This window comes from Pogoniulus pusillus, chromosome 21, assembly GCF_015220805.1.
Source record: "Pogoniulus pusillus isolate bPogPus1 chromosome 21, bPogPus1.pri, whole genome shotgun sequence".
NCBI classification, from domain to species: domain Eukaryota; kingdom Metazoa; phylum Chordata; class Aves; order Piciformes; family Lybiidae; genus Pogoniulus; species Pogoniulus pusillus.
The window spans coordinates 2,945,903-2,965,440 of record NC_087284.1 but is presented as its reverse complement, the minus strand read 5'-3'; the positions used below and the strand labels follow the sequence as shown (position 1 = coordinate 2,965,440).

Below are 19,538 nucleotides of genomic sequence, written 5' to 3'. Positions count from 1 at the left end.
CAATAAAAAACAGTGAAAAGTAAAATGTCCCTTTAAGACTAGGATACAGTACACTTAGCACAGAACTGTTGAGTTGAAAGAGACATGTGAGATAAAGTCCAGTTAATTCCACAATCCCACCACTACTGCTAAGCTACTACCACTAAGCCACATCTTAAAGTGCCACATCCACACATCTTTTAAATACCTCAAGAGATGGGTGACTCTACCATTTCCCTAAGCAGCTCTTTCCAATGCTTGATAACCCCCTCTGTGAAGATTTTTTTCCTAATACCCAATCCTGAACCTCCCCTGGCACAACCTGAAGACATTTCCTCTTGTCCTGCCACTCACTGCACGTGAGAAGAGACCAACCTCCACCTCGCTCCAACCTCCTTTGAGGGTGATGTGGAGGGCAATGACATCTCCCCTTAGCCTCCTCTTCTGAAGACTAAATAACCTCAGTTCCCTCAGCTGCTCCTCATAAGACTCATGTTCAAAGCCCCTTCACCAGCTTGATTGCTCTCCTTTGGGCAGTGAGGGGCCCAAAACTGAACACCATATTCAAGATGTGGCCTCACCAGTGTGGAGTAAAGTGGGACAATAACATTCCTAGACCTGTTGGCCACACTATTCCTGATACAAGACAGGAAGCCATTGGAAATCTTGGCCACTTGAGCATACTGCTGGCTCATTATTCAGCCAACTGTCAATCAATACCTCCAAGTCCTTCTCCACTGGGCAGCTCTCAAGCAGTTCTCTTGAATGAGCTTTCAGCATGTGGGTGGATGAGGGTGTCAAGTTTTAAATTACTTGGTTTCATACATTAGTTTCTTTACTATTGTTATTCCAGTTGTTCTTTCCTTCTTTGTATTATTAAACTCTCCTTATTTCAATGTGAGGGGTTTTCCATTTTGTTCCAACTCTCTCCTTCTAATCCTTCTGTAGGGAGGGGACAGTTGTGTAAGTGGCCATGTGGTGCTAAGCTGTAGCTGGCTTTAAAACCACAACAGAGGGATAACTCCCATCATGGCATGATAAATACAGTGCTTGCAGGCCTTTACACCTGGCTAAATTAAACCTGGCTAAATGATAAGAGAAGTTGAGTATCAAAATGCCAACATAGCTATAAATATCCACCATTGCCATCTGCATTTTACTCTTCACCACAAGCCTATATGTCATTGTATCAATTATGCTTCAGTACAACTTAAGTTACAGGGGCTTTGCATCAAAAGTTTCCACCTGCCAAGGCTCCATTGTAAGGTTGGACTGACCTCAGAAGGAAAAGATGTTTATTTCCCCAAGGAAATATCAGTTCAATAGCTACAGTTTGTTAGAGAGAGTGTAGAATAAAAGAAGGGCAAAGAAACCCCAAATTCCTTTTTCTCGTCCCCCACTCCCCCCAGATTTGACTGGGAGAAGAAGGTGTGAAAACTGCTTTCTCCCCCTTGCCTTGCAGGCTTGAAAGGGGAAGAGCAAAAGGCACCTTTCCACACGTGGGCTGACCCATGTGGATGCCCACACTGGAATCAGGCTGGTGGCTGGCTGGGTTTTCGTGCCCATATCAAATGGCAAATGGACACTTTGTCTAGAAAAGGATAAATAGAGCAAGGGAGAAGGTGAAAAGGTTCCCACCTTGAGGGCTCCCACCTTGAGACTCCCTGCCTTGAGAGTTCCCATCTTGAGAGCTCCCCATCTTGAAAGAGTTCCTGACAGAAAGCTCGACAGGGCAGGTTCCTGCCATCCTTGCTTTTGGATGGCTCCTACCTTCTGTACAGCTTTCAGTTTTACTCCATCCCAGCTTTGGACGGTTCTTCCCACTTTTGCACCCTTCCGTGCAAACTTGCAGGCTTGGCAAGCCATGGGGTCCTTTGAGAGAGCCACTGGCAGCATCCAGACTGGCCCCTCTTGGACCATATCAGCAGCCAACTTCCTGACTGCCTCCTGAATTGGGAAGACGCTACCAGTTTTGGCTCTCCTCTGCCACTGTGAAGGCATCATCGTTCCACAATCATTCCATTCATGGAAGAAGTGCTCGAGACATTTCCAAGTTTGGCAGCTCTGCCACTCACCTAAGGGCTTCTGCTGTGTGGATCTCTATTATTGGATATTGCCTGCAGCATCATAAAACTCCTCCTGCAGGGGATCACTGTCGAATACCTATCTCACCTCTGCAAGACCTAATTGTCTTAATTAATTCTCTGCTCAGCCAAACTGATAGTGAGGTAAAGCTGTGTTTATAGCTTAGCCTCTTCCATTTCCTGACTTTCTAAATCTCTGAATTTATCTACAGTACCCTTTTTGGAAGAAATTCCTGATCAAACTGAATCTGTAACTAAACCTGACCTAATTTTTGTATATAGTTTGGGGCTGGGATTCCAAGAAAATAAAATAATTCTATTTTTATGATTCCTGACTTGGCCACATTAATTCCCTGCCTCCATGATAAATACCTACAGTTTATTAGAGAGAGTGTAGAATAAGAAAAGGGCAAAGAAATGATGCATATCATCATAAACTTCATAATGAGAAAGAAATCATGTTAACTTCATCAGAATTTTTATGTGAACAAAATTACCTTTAACACATTGGGCAAATATTACAAATTAGGTATGAAATACACACTACTCAACTATACCGTGAGGGTTTTTATGATGTTTCACCAAATAAAGACCAGGGGATTGAGTCCAGCATCAGTAAATTTGCAGATGATACCAAGCTAGGAGCAGCTGTGGAGCTGTTGGAAGGTAGGAGGGCCCTGCAGAGGGACCTTGACAGGCTGGATGGGTGGGCAGAAGCCAATGGGATTTAACAAGGCTAAATGCAGGGTTCTACACTTTGGCACACCAATCCCAAACAGCACTAAAGGCTGGGGATAGAGTGGCTGAGAGCAGCCAGGCAGGAAGGGACCTGAGGGTAAACAGTAGCTGAACATGAGCTGTCAGTGTGCCCAGATGGCCAAGAGAGCCAATGGCGTCCTGGCCTGTATCAGGAACAGTGTGGCCAGCAGGGTAAGGGAGGTTATTCTGCCTCTGTACTTATCACAAGTCAGGTTATTTCAGGTGAAGCTGGAAGTCAGTGTCACAACACCTGAGAGCATGGGCATCTAATTGGAGTGACAGCCAATGGAAGCTTTCACAGGTAGCATTGCTGGTGCTTCCCTCAGAGCTGGAGATCCTATCCTCACATTATTGCCCTGTAGCAATTAGATTGTTCCAGAGCATTTGAAATCCCCAGGTCAAGCACTCCAGAGATTACCCTCTAGATAGAAAGTTTAGACAGACTAAAGTTTTACCTCATGTAATATTCAAAACCTCATACATTTTTGAGCAGAGTACACTTAACTCATACTTGCAAAGTGTATTTGCAAACTTGCAGCCATATGATTCCCATCTGCCATCCTACATTCCTACATTCATATGCTTAATCAGGTTTAAATACCTACCCTTATGGCCTAAGGACAGGTAAGTTACACATGTTAACGTTAATTCCTTGGATAGCAATATCAAACTCACATCTGGGTTGTCTTACCTTCTTGGTAGAATTAATAGCAGTGCTGAGTAAAGATACTAACTTAAGAATTTCTTTGCTCTCTGAAACACTCTTGAAGTAGTTCTGGCTTTGCATCGAATCAGACAAACTGAGTGATGTTGTATCTGATACACTGTCTGTAAAGGTAGATTCAAATATAAAAGCAGGTTAAAGAGGGACATTGTTTAGGACAAGCAAATTCCTACAGACAAAAACTACTGTCCTATTTTTCAAGAAGCATGCATTGTAAAGGTGTGTTCTTACGATAACTAGAAGTCTAGGTGGTCAGTATAACCCAGACAAATTCATAAACTTCCCTATTTTAGGAAATACACTCCAGTACTGCATCCAGTTCTGGAGCTCCCAGTACAAGAAGGATGTGGGTGCACTGGAGTGTGTACAGAGAAGGGCCAGGAGGATGCTCAGAGGCTGCAGCAGCTCTGCTGTGAGCACAGACTGAAAGAGTTGGGGCTGTTGAGTCTGGAGAAGAGGAGGCTCCCAGGTGACCTTCTTGTGGCCTTTCAGTATCTGAAAGGGGCCTACAAAAAGGCTGGGGAGGGACTTTTTATGTTATCAGGGAATCATAGAATCATAGAATCAACCAGGTTGGAAGAGACCTCCAACATCATCCAGTCCAACCTAGCACCCTGCCCTATCCAATCAACTAGACCATGGCACTAAGTGCCTCATCCAGTCTTTTCTTGAAGACCCCCAGGGACGGTGCCGCTGACGGTGGATAGGTTCAGGCTGGACATGAGGAGGAAGTTCTTCACCACAAGAGTGGTAGACCCTGGAATGGGTTTCCCAGGGAGGTGGTTGAGGCTTCATAACTGGAGGTGTTTAAGGCCAGGCTGGATGGGGCTCTTACCAGCCTGATCTAGGGTAGGGTGTCCCTGCCCATGGCAGGGGAGTTGGAACCAGATGATCCTCATGGTCCCTTCCAACCCTGACTGATTCTGTAATTCTATGATTCTATAAATATGCTTGATCTAGGTACTCTGTCAAATTTGGAGCAAGTTCCACTCTAATCTTCCAAACATAATTATTCCTTTTCTGCCGTCCCTCTTCAAGGTTCATCCTGTACAGTTCACCCATGTAATTTACTGATACGTCAGCACCGAACCAATCCATAAATAGTTTTATTCTCTGAAATAACATGGGGAAGATCATGACTGACAAAAGTTCAAGTTAATCATAAATCTGAGGAGACTGTTAAAGTCAGTCCTCAACAGGAGAGAAAGACAAAAGGAAGGTACATAGGTTAGAAAAGGCACACGAGATTGAAATTGCTACCATTTACTATTACATCTCAGGCGAGAGAAAGTCTTCATTTTGAAATAATGATTTCACTTCTTAACTAGTCCAAGTATTGCTTTCCTGCTTTGTAGATGCATAAGAGGGAGCTAATCTAGAAAGTCTCAATATATTTTGGAAGTATCTGAAGCACAAGGTAGAACAATTAATTTGGCTTGATTCTAAACCATTTCAGACAATAATCACAGATCTTCAAGATCACTGAGCCAAATCCCTAGCCTAACACTGACAAGTTCTCAACTAAGCCATATCCCTAAGCACTACATCTACATGACTCTTGAATGCCCCCAGGGTTGGACACTCTACCACCTCCCAGGGCAAGCCATTATAGAATCACAGAATCAACCAGGTTGGAAGAGACCTCCAACCTCATCCAGTCCAACCTATCACCCAGTCCTATCCAATCAACTAGACCATGGCACTAAGTGCCTCATCCAGGCTTTGCTTGAACACCTCCTTTATGATGCCTGACAACCCTTCTGGTAAAGAAATTTTTTCCAATATCCAACCTAAACTTCTCCTGGCACAACTTCAGATCATTCCTTCTTTTCTATCATTTATTACTTGGTTGATCAGAGCAACCTCCACCTCTCCTTTGAGGCAATTGTAGGGTGACAAGTTATCCCTTCAGCCTCCTTTTCTTCAAACTAACCAACCCACATTCCCTCAGTTGCTCCACATAAGACTTGCTTTCTAGACCCATCACTATCTTTGTTACCCTTCTTTCAACAACAACAAAAATGCAATCAAATATACTACCTTAGATTTTCATTTTAAAATTTATGCTTGCAATAACTTCATTCCACACGAGATCATAGAACTGATGAAGTTAAATGATTTAAGAAATTCTGCTCTATTCAATCCTCTGCACAATGCTCTCTCCACCAGTACTGCAATTTATGGAGACATTTCTTGTGAGAATGTAAAGTGAAGAAGAATTGTGGGAACAGAGTGAAGAAGAACAATAACAGACAGATACCGACCTTGGTTCCCACCAGCTGCTGGCTAACTTATCTCAGAAGGGATAGATAGTGGACACCTCGTTAATGAGGAAAACAAGGTGTGGTTTATGCTGATGGAGTGGGTTGTCCTTGACTAATTATACTAATGTGTACGCATGTGCCTTGGGGCCCTGAGGGGATATATTGAGAGATCAATAAACATCTCTGGCATAATTCACATTGAATTGTCTGGAGTCCGTGTAGCTTTGCCTTTGATCACGCTGATCTGTGAGGGCTTTGACCACAGTACCCACAGCAAGCAAGCAAACAAGCAGCTAATTCTGCAACAATTTCTGTTCATTATCAGGCTTTAAATTCACCTTAGAGGAACTGCAGCGCAAGTTTAAAGATGTCATTTGAACAGGCCAAGTTACAAACCATACTGGTAACTCATGAATGATCTTTTGTATGGTGATAGTGAGTAGAATTGTTTTCCAGCTCCTTCACATTTTCTACCATGCCGCCCAAACTAGCACCTGAACAGCTTTCCAAATGCTGCAGGCAGAACCAAAAGTAGTACAACTCCAAGAGACACAAAAAGTCTTCTTACCCAAATCCACACAAAGACAACTATCATCAGGCACGTCTGGTCTCTAAATCACATGGAGGTGCTCTGACACTATTATTATGTCCTACTTCCTCTCTCAGGTAGTCTAAAACTCTATGAAGTCTTCATCCTACACTTTGGATGTGTTTTGTATTTAATAGTCTTTAATACTTCCTGTGCAAATCACATTTGTCTAGTACTCAGACTGAATGACATCAGAGATGATCATTACCATGGATGTTTTTCTTTTGGGTCACTTTCATTCCATCATCAGAATCACTGTCTCCACTCTCACACCGCAACACAGCAGCTTTTCTCTCCAACATTTTCTTCTGGGGAAGAAATAAAATCTCATTTTCTACTTGCAGTAGTTTTGAAACATTAATTTTAAGTAAGGTTGTTAGAGACACAAACCTGGGATATTCTCTCCTTGCTCCACTGTCTGACTCCTTTTGTTGCTTTCACAATAGTATCCACAGCTTTATTAAGTGTCTGTTGTACCTCATCCAAAGAGGGTACCATGATGATGTGTGGGATGGACAGGTTAATACTAGTCCTAAATATAGGATGACTCCATTTTTCCTGCTTAGAAGTATTGTGATTTTCTGAATGGAAGACAAAAAAAAAAACAAAGTAAGGTTGCTCTCATTTTCTCAAGACATCAGACTAAGCACTGTAAGGCTATAAACCAGTAAATATACCAATGTGGAGCACTCTGTGTCATTTCTTAAGAGAAAAAAAACATTCCTGAGGACTTTACAAGATGTATTGATCAAGTCTATAGCAGCACAAATGAAAATGAAGTGCCATGTTATTTCCATGAAACTCCTCATTAACTTGTTCTGTTCATCTTAAAATGTTTGGCAGAAAATTTTGTTACCTGGTTGTACTCCTGGTCGGCATATTAAACTGGTCACAAAACCTCCTTAGCATCTCATTATATTCTATACCTTATGTGGTTCTGAAACCAAATACAAATGTCTTTCTTCCTGTGTCTTAAAACCATGAAACATGAAAACACTTCAACAGAGTATTCCATAGAATCAAGCAGGTTGGAAGAGACCTCCAAGCTCAGCCAGTCCAACCTAGCACCTAGCCCTAACCAGTCAACCAGACCATGGCACTAAGTGCCTCAGCCAGCCTTTGCTTGAACACCTCCAGGCACAGCGACTCCACCACCTCCCTGGGCAGCCCATTCCAATGCCAATCACTCTCTCTGGGAAGAACTTCCTCCTAATATCCGGCCTATACTTCCCCCGGCACAGCTTGAGACTGTGTGCCATGGTCTAGTTGATTGGATAGGGTTGGGTGCTAGGTTGGACTGGATGATCTTGGAGGTCTCTTCCAACCTGGTTGATTCTATGATTCTATCACATTCAATTGTTTTGTAGGCTAAGAAAGCCAAGTACTGCAACATGGCTACCTAAGAAGCTGGTGAAGGAAGATGCATGGATGCGTTTCCGTATGGAATCCAGCGCGGTTCGAGTGACTTTCAAAAGGGCATCACTATTACACTGATTGAAGTAGGAAAGCAGTTCATTGGCCTTCTCTTCTAACAGTTCTAAATCCCTTCTCTCCCTCTTTGCTGAAGGAGACAGCTCAGCCCAAACATCACTCGAATTGTAGGGGGAACTGAAACTTCTTGATCTTCTTTCTTCTTCTGTTGCTACAAAAAAAAAACAACCATAAATCTACTTAGTGAACTTGACTTACAGGACTCCAAACCACAGCAAAGCCACACCTCCACATTGACCAACACAGCGAAGCTTCACGGAAGTGCAGGCCACGCTGATGTGTAATCTCTACTTCAATGTAACAAGCCTTCTACTCCTATCCACCACCTCTACTCATTACAAACTGGCATGATTAACACCCAAATTCAGATATTAGTTCTCATACTCTTTCTTTAGGAATTCCAACAATTTACCATCACCTGCAAGTGGCTGCTTCTATGGCATTAACATTTCAACCTGCACTTAGACTCATAAGACTGGCTTATTTCACAGATGATAGGTGGTTGTTAGATATTCTGTTATTCAGAACACTGACATCTTTAGACATGGGACACTGTTTGATACTTCAGAGAGTGAAGCTGCAATATGCCCCAACACATACTTATCAGCATGCAAAAGAAACAATCACAGAGCTCCAACACAATATTCTTATCTGTACTTTCCCCCCCTCATTCCACCAGTGGGTACAAGGGGTTTACCTTCTTTTCTGAGCTGTACTTCAGTGTCAAGCAACATGTCAATCAGTTCATGAGCCGCATCTTCCACCAGTGAGCTTTTTAAACGTAAGGTCTGAGAACCTTTTATGCAGAGCTCCTGTTACCAAAACAAACCAAGCATAGAGAATCATGGAATCATAGAATCAAGAAGGTTGGAAGAGACCTCCAAGATCAGCCAGTCCAACCTAGCACCCAGCCCTGTCCAGTCAACCAGACCATGGCACTAAGTGCCTCAGCCAGGCTTTTCTAGAACACCTCCAGGGACGGTGTCTCCACCACGTCCCTGGGCAGCCCATTCCAATGCCAATCACTCTCTCTGACAACAACTTCCTCCTAACATCCAGACTAGACCTCCCCTGGCACAACTTGAGACTGTGTCCCCTTGTTCTGTTGCTGCTTGCCTGGCAGAAGAGACCAACCCCACCTGCCTACAGCCTCCCTTCAGGTAGTTATAGACAGCAATGAGGTCACCCCTGAGCCTCCTCTTCTCTAGGCTAAACACCCCCAGCTCCCTCAGCTTCTCCTCAGAGGGTTTGTGTTCCAGGCCCCTCACCAGCTGCGTTGCCCTTCTCTGGACATGTTTCAGTATCTCAACATCTCTCTTGAATTGAAGGGCCCAGAACTGGACACAGTACTCAAGGTGTGGTCTGACCAGTGTTGAGTACAGGGGCAGAATAACCTCCCTTGTCCTGCTGGCCACACTGCTCCTGATGCAGCCCAGGATGCCATTGGCTCTCTTGGCCACCTGGGCACACCGTTGGCTCATCTTCAGCCTACTTCTGATCTTCCCAGTTCTCACGCCCACTGCACAGACAGAGCAGCAGCCTTTATCAACACAAATGTCAAGGGCTCAGATTTGAGAAAATCAAGATCAATGCACAACATTATTTTTAAATCATTTTGTTTCAAGTTGTTGAGCTCTTTGTTGAGCCAAACAAAACACTGGGAGTATATTCTTTCCCTGTACTCAACACTCAACTGTGTCCAGTTCTGGGCTCTTCAATTCAAGAGAGATGTTGAGATACTGGAAGGTGTCCAGAGAAGGGCAACAAAGCTGGTGAGAATCCTGGAGCACAAACCCTATGAGGAGAGGCTGAGGGAGCTGGGGGTGTGCAGCCTGGAGAATAGGAGGCTCAGGGCAGAACTCATTGCTGTCTACAACTACCTGAGGGGAGGCTGTAGCCAGGTGGGGGTTGGTCTCTTCTGCCAGGCAAGCAGCAACAGAACAAGGGGACACAGTCTCAAGTTGTGGCAGGGCAGGCCTAGGCTGGATGTTAGGAGGAAGTTGTTGTCAGAGAGAGTGTGATTTGCATTGGAATGGGCTGCCCAGGGAGGTGGTGGAGTTGCCGTCCCTTGAAGTGTTCAAGCAAAGCCTGGCACTTAGTGCCATGGTCTAGTTGACTGGCTAGGGCTGGGTGCTAGGTTGGACTGGCTGAGCTTGGAGGTCTCTTCCAACTGGTTGATTCTATGTAGCAGATCATCTATACAATCTTCTACATTCTTTTCCAAAGCAAAGTTTGTTTCAGGGAAAAATACAAGTTAGATATTATATCCTAAAATACCAGAATATCTCACTATTGCATCATCAAAAGAATGTTTATATTCAGTTTGATTACTAGCTTAATTAGCTTTCTGACTAACAACTTTCACACTTAGAGTTAATCCTACTCTGCATAAAACTATTTAGCTGAGGTGATGAGACTTTTTTCAGGCTGCCTTCACCCAAGTACTTCTGAGTATATTTTATACATGCCACTACCAATCAGGAGACCTTGAGATTAACACAGACATTCAGAACCTAATCATTTCCATAGTTTTCACTCTCCCAGAATGAAGTGCACTTATTGTGAAACTATTCACAGGTTATCAGATGGGAAATTCCCTTATTGAAAGGGACTAACAATCAACAATGACAAAAAAAAGATACTGTTACAGAGGAAAAACATTTAAATTGAGTGATATCAAAGCATAGAAGAAATACCATACAGTAGTTGTTTTGACATTAATAAGCTGAGGAAAAAACATCCCAGCACAGGACCTCTTTGCATTTGGTATTTTTGTTGCTTTCTAAGGTTCCAGCCAAGCAAATGGGTGTTTCCTTACTTCTATTTCCCACTGTCCTGGGTTAGAGTGGATCCCTCCTCCAGTAGAATAAACTCACTACAACATGGATTTTTTTTGAAAGTCAGGGTAAAATGAAATTGTATTTCTTATAGTTTAAATATAACAGTGTAAGGAGAAATAAATTACTAGAGAAATATAATAACCTTAATGAAGATGGAGAAGGGGTCATGCGGCAGCAAAGCAGCAGCAGCCAAAACAGCAGCAGGGGAAGACAGCAGCAGGTGCAGCTGATGCAGCAAGGGGAAGGTCCAAACTGTGCTTCTAGATATAAAGCTCTTGATACTCCAATGAAATGACCTTATCCACTGTTGCCATTCTATGGCCTATCCCTAGAATGTTCACATCTCCCCTCAGAGCTTTTAAGTTTCTCTGTTCTGAACATTCTTATGTCTGAGCTATAAATCTAGCTCAAACAGCCACACCCACACATGCTTCATTCTTTCTGCACTGCTTTTAACCAATAAAAAACAAGGGAAAACATCTTAATTCAAAGGCATTGGATTCTTCTTTAGGAAACTTTTATCAAGTCACCTTAGTCCTTTGGAGAAATTCCTCACATCCCAGTGGTTCCTCTTCAGGTAACTCACAGAGTGGCACTGCATTCATTTCTTGAAGGACAGCATCAATGCGAAATTCAATCAAGTCATTCACTCGATCAACCAATAAATCCAGCTCAGCTGTTGAAACAAACAGAGGATTCAAGGCAAGTTTAGAAGTTTGAAATCAAACCCTTTGCTTCTGCTTACATTTTTCCTTCAATGAACTGTCATACTCAATTTTACATGCATTCTACATGTTAACCAGCTGGCTTTTAAACATCTAAATACTTATGGCAAGGTCCATAACTGAGATTAGACCTAATTTTTTGCATAACATATCACAGTATCACAGCATCATCAGGGTTGGAAGAGACCTCACAGATCATCAAGTCCAACCCTTTACCACAGAGTTCAAGGCTAGACCATGGCACCAAGTGCCACGTCCAGTCCTGCCTTGAACAGCTCCAGGGACGGCGACTCCACCACCTCCCCGGGCAGCCCATTCCAGTGTCCAATGACTCTCTCAGGGAAGAACTTTCTCCTCACCTCCAGCCTACATCTCCCCTGGCACAGCCTGAGGCTGTGTCCTCTTGTTCTGGTGCTGGCCACCTGAGAGAAGAGAGCAACCTCCTCCTGGCCACAACCACCCCTCAGGTAGTTGTAGACAGCAATGAGGTCTCCCCTGAGCCTCCTCTTCTCCAGGCTAACCAATCCCAGCTCCCTCAGCCTCTCCTCGTAGGGCTGTGCTCAAGGCCTCTCCCCAGCCTCGTCGCCCTTCTCTGGACACGCTCAAGCATCTCAATGTCCCTCCTAAACTGGGGGGCCCAGAACTGAACACAGCACTCAAGGTGTGGTCTAACCAGTGCAGAGTCCAGGGGCAGAATGACTTCCCTGCTCCTGCTGACCACACCATTCCTGATGCAGGCCAGGATGCCACTGGCTCTCTTGGCCACCTGGGCACACTGCTGGCTCATGTTCAGGCGGGTATCAATCAGTACCCCCAGATCCCTCTCTGTAAGGGATCATCTAGGGTATGCTATCCATAGCTTAAAAAGCACTTGGCAAAATATTGCAAACTTATAGAAGAGGAGGATAAAATACATGTATTTCAAATACAAAGACATTAAAATTCAGTTGAGGTCCAGGAATACTTCTCCTTCTCCCATAGCTTGAACTAGTTATCACTTGAAGAATCTACTAGCACCAGAAAATTTTGACAAACAAAATGTCTATCCCTCACAATAATGTTAAAAACAAAATAATAGTTAACAGAAAACAGTCATTAGAATTTTCTATTTAGTGTATAACTAAGCTCAAGCATAGGGAACTTAGAATCATAGAATCAGTCAGGGTTGGAAAGGACCACAAGGATCAGCCAGTTCCAACCCCCACGCCATGGGCAGGGACACCCTACTCTAGAGCAGGCTGCCCACAGCCTCATCCCGCCTGCCCTTAAACACCTCCAGGGATGGGGCCTCAACCACCTCCCTGGGCAACCCACTCCAATATGCATCTCAGCACAATCACAGAATCATGGAATGGTCTGGGTTGGAAGGGACCTCCAAAGGTCATCTAGTCCAATGCCCTCTGCAGTAAGCAGAGGCATCCTCAACTACATCAGGCTGCCCACAGTAGTCCTGTGATAATATTTTGAAAAGACTACTAGCTCATTTCTTTTACCAAAGCTGTTGCTCAAGATGCATGTGCATTCTGCTTGAGCTGTTGCTCAAGATGCATGGCAGGGGGCTTGGAACTTGATGACCCTTGCGGTCCCTTCCAACTCGGACTGATTCTATGACCTCAAGTATCATCTAGTTCCAACCCCCTGATATGGGCAGGAACACCTCCCACCAGAGCAGGTTGCTCAAGGCCTCATCCAACATAGTCAATGGGATGTGCTTCAACAGGGCCAAGTCTTGGTCCAGGTCCTGCATCTAGACCACAACAACCCCATGCAGTGATCCAGGCTTGGGGAAATGTGGCTGGAAAGTTGTCCAGGGACCTGGGGGTTGTAACGGACAAGCAGCTGGATAGGAGCCAGCTATAGGGCTTGAAGTGATAAGGCGAGAGGAAATGGATTGAAGCTTGAGGAGGGCAGATTTGGACTGGAGATTAGGAAGACATTCTTTAGAGTGAGGGCGGGGAAACACTGGCACAGGTTGCCCAGAGAGGCTGTGGATGTCCCCTCCCTGAAGGTGTACAAGGCCAGGTTGGATAAAGTCTAGTGGGAGGTGCCTCTGCCCATGGCAGAGGGGTGGAACTAGACGATCTCCAGAGTCCCTTCCAATCTAAAGCATGCTATGAATTCCATTCTATTCTATTAGTTTAAAAGAGTCTTATATATTAAAAAAAAAGTTTAATATGAAAAGCCCTTCAGCAGTGACAGTGCCAACTCATTGAAGATACTATCCCCAGAGAACTTCTGCACACTGTGGAAAGAAAAGGCAAGATAAGAAGAAGTCTGAAACCTCAGAGCTCTTTTTAAAAGTAGATGTCATTCTCTGAATTCAGAAGACACAGGACTTGATGCACACTACTTGATGCTTGGTTTAATTCTACCTGCCATCCCATCCACACCAGTAAAAAGTAAACAAGTACACAAGACAAAAAGAGGGTGTTGATAGAAAGCAGAGGTTTCACAAAGCACAGGGCAGACGAAAATCTTGATTTCTTTCATGTCTAAGTCAATTAAGTGCAAATCATATAAAGGATGGTAAGGTTAATAATATATCTAGCAACTGCATAGAAACAAACAAGCAGAAGTTAGTGGAAGGAGGCAAATGACCTACCTAGCTTATAAAAAACTGTATTAATATATTTTTCAATATTCAAGGATGTCCAGGTCAGTATGATTAGACCTGGCTGGATAGCATCATCCACATTTGCTAACCAAGGAGCCATCAGTTGTTCAATAGGGTGTTGGATTTTCTGTTTAATTCTTTTATATTCAGCCAGCATCATCTGAAACAAACAGGGAATGAAGCCATTAGCTAATGCACACTGATTTGAACCTCTTCAGATTTGCATATTCATCACAACTTAAGAAAATTCTTCCCATGTGCATTAAATCACAGAATCATAGAATCAGCCAGGTTGGAAGAGACCTCCAAGATCATCCAGTCCAACCTAGCACCCAGCCCTGTTAAGTTAGGTGCCTATGTTGCATTACCAGTTAGGGATTTCTCTTCCATCGTATATTGTGTCACATTTTTTTCCTTTTCTCTGGACTACAATACATGTTTAAATAAGTAAATAGAACATTATAGAATTCCTGTTCAGGAAAAAGTTGATTGATCATAGAATCACAGAATCAACCAGGTTGGAAGAGACCTCCAAGATCAGCCAGTCCAACCTAGTACCCAGCCCTGGACAATCAACCAGACCATGGCACTAAGTGCCTCATCCAGGCTTTGCTTCAACACCTCCAGGGACAGCGACTCCACCACCTCCCTGGGCAGCCCATTCCAACGCCAATCACTCTCTCTGACAACAACTTCCTCCTAACATCCAGCCTAGACCTGCCCTGGCACAACTTGAGACTGTGTCCCCTTGTTCTGCTGCTGGTTGTCTGGCAGAAGAGACCAACCCCACCTGGCTACAGCCTCCCTTCAGGTGGTTGCAGACAGCAATGAGGTCACCCCTTAGGCTAACATTAAAAAGCACTATGTTCAAAATCAATTGAAAGAAACAATTTAAGCTGCAGAGAGCTATGATAAGAAGCTCTAATTAACTGTACAGAAAATGCTTTTATTGTTTTTGTCAGAAGTTGATGATTTGTTGATCTTTATAACAATACAAGAGCTACTTCACAAGGAAACTCATCTTTGCAGCCTGTACTCACTTAGGCTGGGATGATTCGACTCTTCATAGTGGCTCATATGATGCCAATGAGTTGTGACCAAAACAGTGCTGGTAACATGCTCATGTTTTGACTATTGCTAAACAGCGATTGAGCAGCAATGAAGCTTATTCTACTTTTCACACTGTCCCAACAGTTACCACATTGAGGTAACACAAGAAGCTGGGAGGAAACACAGCTGGCAAAGCTGACCCTGACTGACCAAAGGGATATCCTGTATCACAGGATAAAAGGTGGAGGAAGAAGGAGGAGTTCAGACATTCACAGCTAAGGTATTTGTCTTGTCAGGGAAGCGTTACACAGCCATGCCTTCCTAACGATGATTGAACACCTGCCTGCCAATGGGAAGTGGTAAATTAACTCCTTAGTTTACTTTGCTTGCACATGGAGCTTTTACTTTCCCTACTAAACTATATCTCAATGTACATATTTTCTCTTTTAACCTTTGGATTCTTTCCCCATCCCTCAGGGGTAATAAATGTTCTAGTTTTAAATGTTCTGGAGCAAGAAGGGTGATGAAGCTGGTGAGAGGCCTGGAGCACAGCCCTATGAGGAGAGGCTGAGGGAGCTGGGGGTGTGCAGCCTGGAGAAGAGGAGGCTCAGGGCAGAGCTCATTGCTGTCTGCAACTACCCAAAGGGAGGCTGTAGCCAGGTGGAGTTGGTCTCTTCTGCCAGGCAACTAGCAACAGAACAAGGGGACACAGTCTCAAGTTGTGACTGGGGAGGTCTAGGCTGGATGTTAGGAGGAAGTTCTTCACAGAGAGAGTGATTGGCATTGGAATGGGCTGCCCAGGGAGGTGGTGGAGTCACTGTCCCTGGAGGTCTTCAAGAAAAGCCTGGCTGAGGCACTTAGTGCCATGGTCTGGTTGATTGGCCAGGGCTGGGTGTTAGGTTGGAATGGATGATCTTGGAGGTCTCTTCCAACCTGGCTGATTCTATGATTCCATGAAATAACAATAATTTTTAAAATCCTTGCAATAACTTCATTAATGTGGCTTTTTTTTCCTCATTTCAGAATTAAGTAGTCCTTTGAAGCTACAGTTTTCTGGACACCTATATTTGAATCCCCATCTTGAACCCTGAAGAACTTTGTCTGTTCACAGGCAGACAAAATGACCCAAAGGATTTAAATATGAAGGAAAGGGAACTTTCAGCTTCTCTTTTTAAAACTATTTAACAGATACCTGTATAAAACATTGGTGCTGGAAATATGCTGCTACTTGCTGGGTGTTTTACACTTCTTTAAAGGCATACCACCTGCTCCCCCCTCCCAGTTGTGCTCTCAAAACAAAGTGTACACAACGTTGACTACATTATTGGATGAGATCATTTCTTATAATTTAGAAAGCAGGCCATAGTGAGGCATCTCTTCCAACCTGGTTGATTCTATTCTATTCTAAGTTCTTCACAGAGAGAGTGATTGGCATTGGAATGGGCTGCCCAGGGAGGTGGTGGAGTCACTGTCCCTGGAGGTGTTCAGGAAAAGCCTGGATGAGGCACTTGGTGTTATGGTCTACTTGACTGGATAGGGCTGGGTGCTAGGTTGGACTGGATGAGCTTGGAGGTCTCTTCCAACCTGGATGATCCTATGATTCTATGATCTTAGAAGCTTCCTTTCCTCCCCATGATCATTGCTCCCAAACTCTGCATAACTTCTCTAAACCCTTGCATCCTTGAAGTGACTTCACAGAAAGTATGAAGTCAAGAAATTCTTTTTCAAAGAACCTTGAGACAGTCACAGAGATAAAAAAAAATAGATTATCTTAATGCATAATAACTGATCTTCACTGTTTCTCTTCCACATAGAGAACCCAGACATCTGAATGGACACCACACACATATAAAACCACTGAAATAAACCCACCTGCAAATTGTCCACAATCTTCTTATACCAGTCTCTTTTCTGTTGAATTATGCTTGCAAATGGTGGGATTTCAAGGCACATGTGAGCCATGCAATCTGTTTCTCTGATTAAGGTTAAGATTTCAGGGTCGAAATTCACGAATAGTTCTCCTGTTTCTGGAGCTTTCACCAAGAGAGATGCCTGAAGTCCTCTTTGGGTTAATTCAATCTGCAGGAAACAAAGTCATCATTCCTGATCAGGCAAGCCCGCACAACACAACACTTTGGTTTCAACATAAATATCACTTCCACAGCTACTAAAATCAGGTATTGCTGACAATGAATCTTTCTATGTTATGAATCTGCAACAAAATGTTATTAACACAAACTGTGTGCACCCAAATGAACTGTTCTTTATCCAACAGACATTTTTCTGTTGGTTCTTGGATATCAAAAGCTGCACTCTACAGTTTAACACCAAAAGCAAAGCCACAGATTTGCTTACTTCAATCCTCTTAAATGCAAACTCTCATATTCTTAAAACTTAACTGCATGTATCACAATAAGGTGGCACACAAACCCACCTTGATGAACTGAATTATTCTTGGGTGAAGTTTTTAGATACCTTTTGAATACCTTTATCTTCATTGTGCTGGTTTGAGGCCAGTTGGAAGATTTTAATGAGAGAAATTTGATGGCCACACCCAAAGTGTGGCTGTCAATGGCTCCATGGCCAAGTGGAGGCCAGTGACAAGTGGAGTCCCTCAGGGATCAGTCCTGGGACCAGTCTTGTCCAACATCTTTGTCAGTGCCATGGACAGTGGCACTGAGTGCAGCCTCAGCAAGTTTGCTGCCCACACCAAGCTGTGTGGTGCAGCAGCCAGGCTGGAGGGCAGGGATCCATCCAGAGGGAGCTGGACAGGCTGCAGAGGTGGGCACAAGCCAACCTCAGGAGGTTCAACACGACCAAGTGCAGTGTCCTGCATCTGAGTCAGGGCAATGGCAAGCACAAATCCAGGCTGGGCAGTGAGTGGCTGGAGAGCAGCCCTGAGGAGAGGGACTTGGGGGTGCTGCTGGACCAGAGGCTCAACAGGAGCCAGCAGTGTGCACTTGCTGCCCAGAAAGCCAAGCAAAGCCTGGGCTGCATCAGGAGAAGTGTGGCCAGCAGGTGGAGGGAGGTGATTCTGCCTCTCTACTCCACTCTGGTTAGACCCCACCTGGAGTACTGAATCCAGTTCTGGAGCCCCTATTACAAGAGGCATGTGGAGATGCTGGAGTGTGTCCAGAGAAGGGCTGCAGCAGCTCTGCTATGAGCACAGACTGAAAGAGTTGGGGCTGTTGAGTCTGGAGAAGAGGAGGCTCTCAGGTGACCTTATTGCAGCCTTCCAGTATCTGAAGGAGGTCTACAAAAAAGCTGGGGAAGGACTTTTTAGGCTACCAGGGAGTGACAGGACTGGGGGGAATGGAGCAAAGCTGGAGGTGGGGAGGCTCAGGCTGGCCGTGAGGAGGAAGTTGTTGAGCATGAGAGTGGTGAGAGGCTGGAATGAGTTTCTCAGGGAGGTGGTTGAAGCTCCATCCCTGGAGGTGTTTGAGGCCAGGCTGGCTGAGGCTGTGTGCAGCCTGCTCTAGGGTAGGGTGTCCCTGGGCATGGCAGGGGGGTTGAAACTGGCTGATCCTTGTGGTCCCTTCCAACCCTGACTGATTCTATGATTCTGAATTTGATCATTAGTTATAAAAAGAAAATACTGATGATGTCTGTATCATTTACTGGTTTGCTGAGTGGGATAAAAGTCAAAACATAAACAATGTTTGGGCCCTTTCTCCTGGGATGTTTTCCCACTCACTTCTCTCTGTCTGGAATCCGTGTCGCTTATCTAATCACTTTTCTTCTAACCCCTGCCTGCTCTGACATCTCACCTCTAATTTCAGCAATTACCTGTAAGCTATGGGTTTCCACTTGATGTGTCGATTCTGAGATAAAAAGGGAATTGGAAACAGAGAAGGAGGGGTTGGCCTTGAGCCTTTCTGGGCTGTTTGCTTTGTACAGGAGAGATCTGGGAGTTGTGCATTACTTCTAACTTGCATATAACTGTCCATACTCATACATATTGTGTATATATGCTCATGAACATTGCAGTGCTGTAAATACAGCCTCATCTTCTAAAACAGTTGTAGTGGAGGGCCACATAGGCCCAAATAGGCTTGCACATTGTGCTAGTTTGAAGCAGGGTAGAATGTTTTGGTGAGAAAAAGTAGATCATAGGCTGTGAAACAGAAAAACAACAGTGATGTCTGCTTTCCCTCAGAGTCTTGATGAAGAAGAATGTAAACATTAGATAACACTCTCGCCATTTTTGACTTCACTTTCTGGCTGGGCTTGGACTGAGCTCCATCTCCCTAACCTCACCTGCCACTAACCTTTGCTTCTTAACCTCTTGGCTGAACCTCTGGTCTTCCTCAGGACTGGGGTTAGGTTGAGAGGGGCAGGGAGAAGGTGCAGGGGTGGTTGAGAGCCCCTCCTGGGGTCTCAGGTTTCTGGGAGGGGAGTTGTGTTTCTGTATTACTTTTA

At 44.3% G+C, this 19,538-nt stretch overlaps 1 protein-coding gene across 1 annotated transcript in view; it reads right to left on the bottom strand.

Annotated features, from left to right (window-relative positions):
• Window positions 1-19,538, bottom strand: part of DNAH5 (dynein axonemal heavy chain 5) — a 208,789-nt gene that overhangs the window by 150,106 nt on the left and 39,145 nt on the right. The window contains exons 15-22 of the mRNA XM_064160720.1: window positions 16,992-17,198; window positions 14,058-14,229; window positions 11,261-11,406; window positions 8,588-8,702; window positions 7,799-8,035; window positions 6,790-6,980; window positions 6,608-6,707; window positions 3,514-3,650 (exon numbers count right to left, since the gene is read on the bottom strand). Coding sequence (XP_064016790.1) covers window positions 3,514-3,650; window positions 6,608-6,707; window positions 6,790-6,980; window positions 7,799-8,035; window positions 8,588-8,702; window positions 11,261-11,406; window positions 14,058-14,229; window positions 16,992-17,198 — 1,305 coding nt within the window. The remainder of the gene's footprint in view (window positions 1-3,513; window positions 3,651-6,607; window positions 6,708-6,789; window positions 6,981-7,798; window positions 8,036-8,587; window positions 8,703-11,260; window positions 11,407-14,057; window positions 14,230-16,991; window positions 17,199-19,538) is intronic.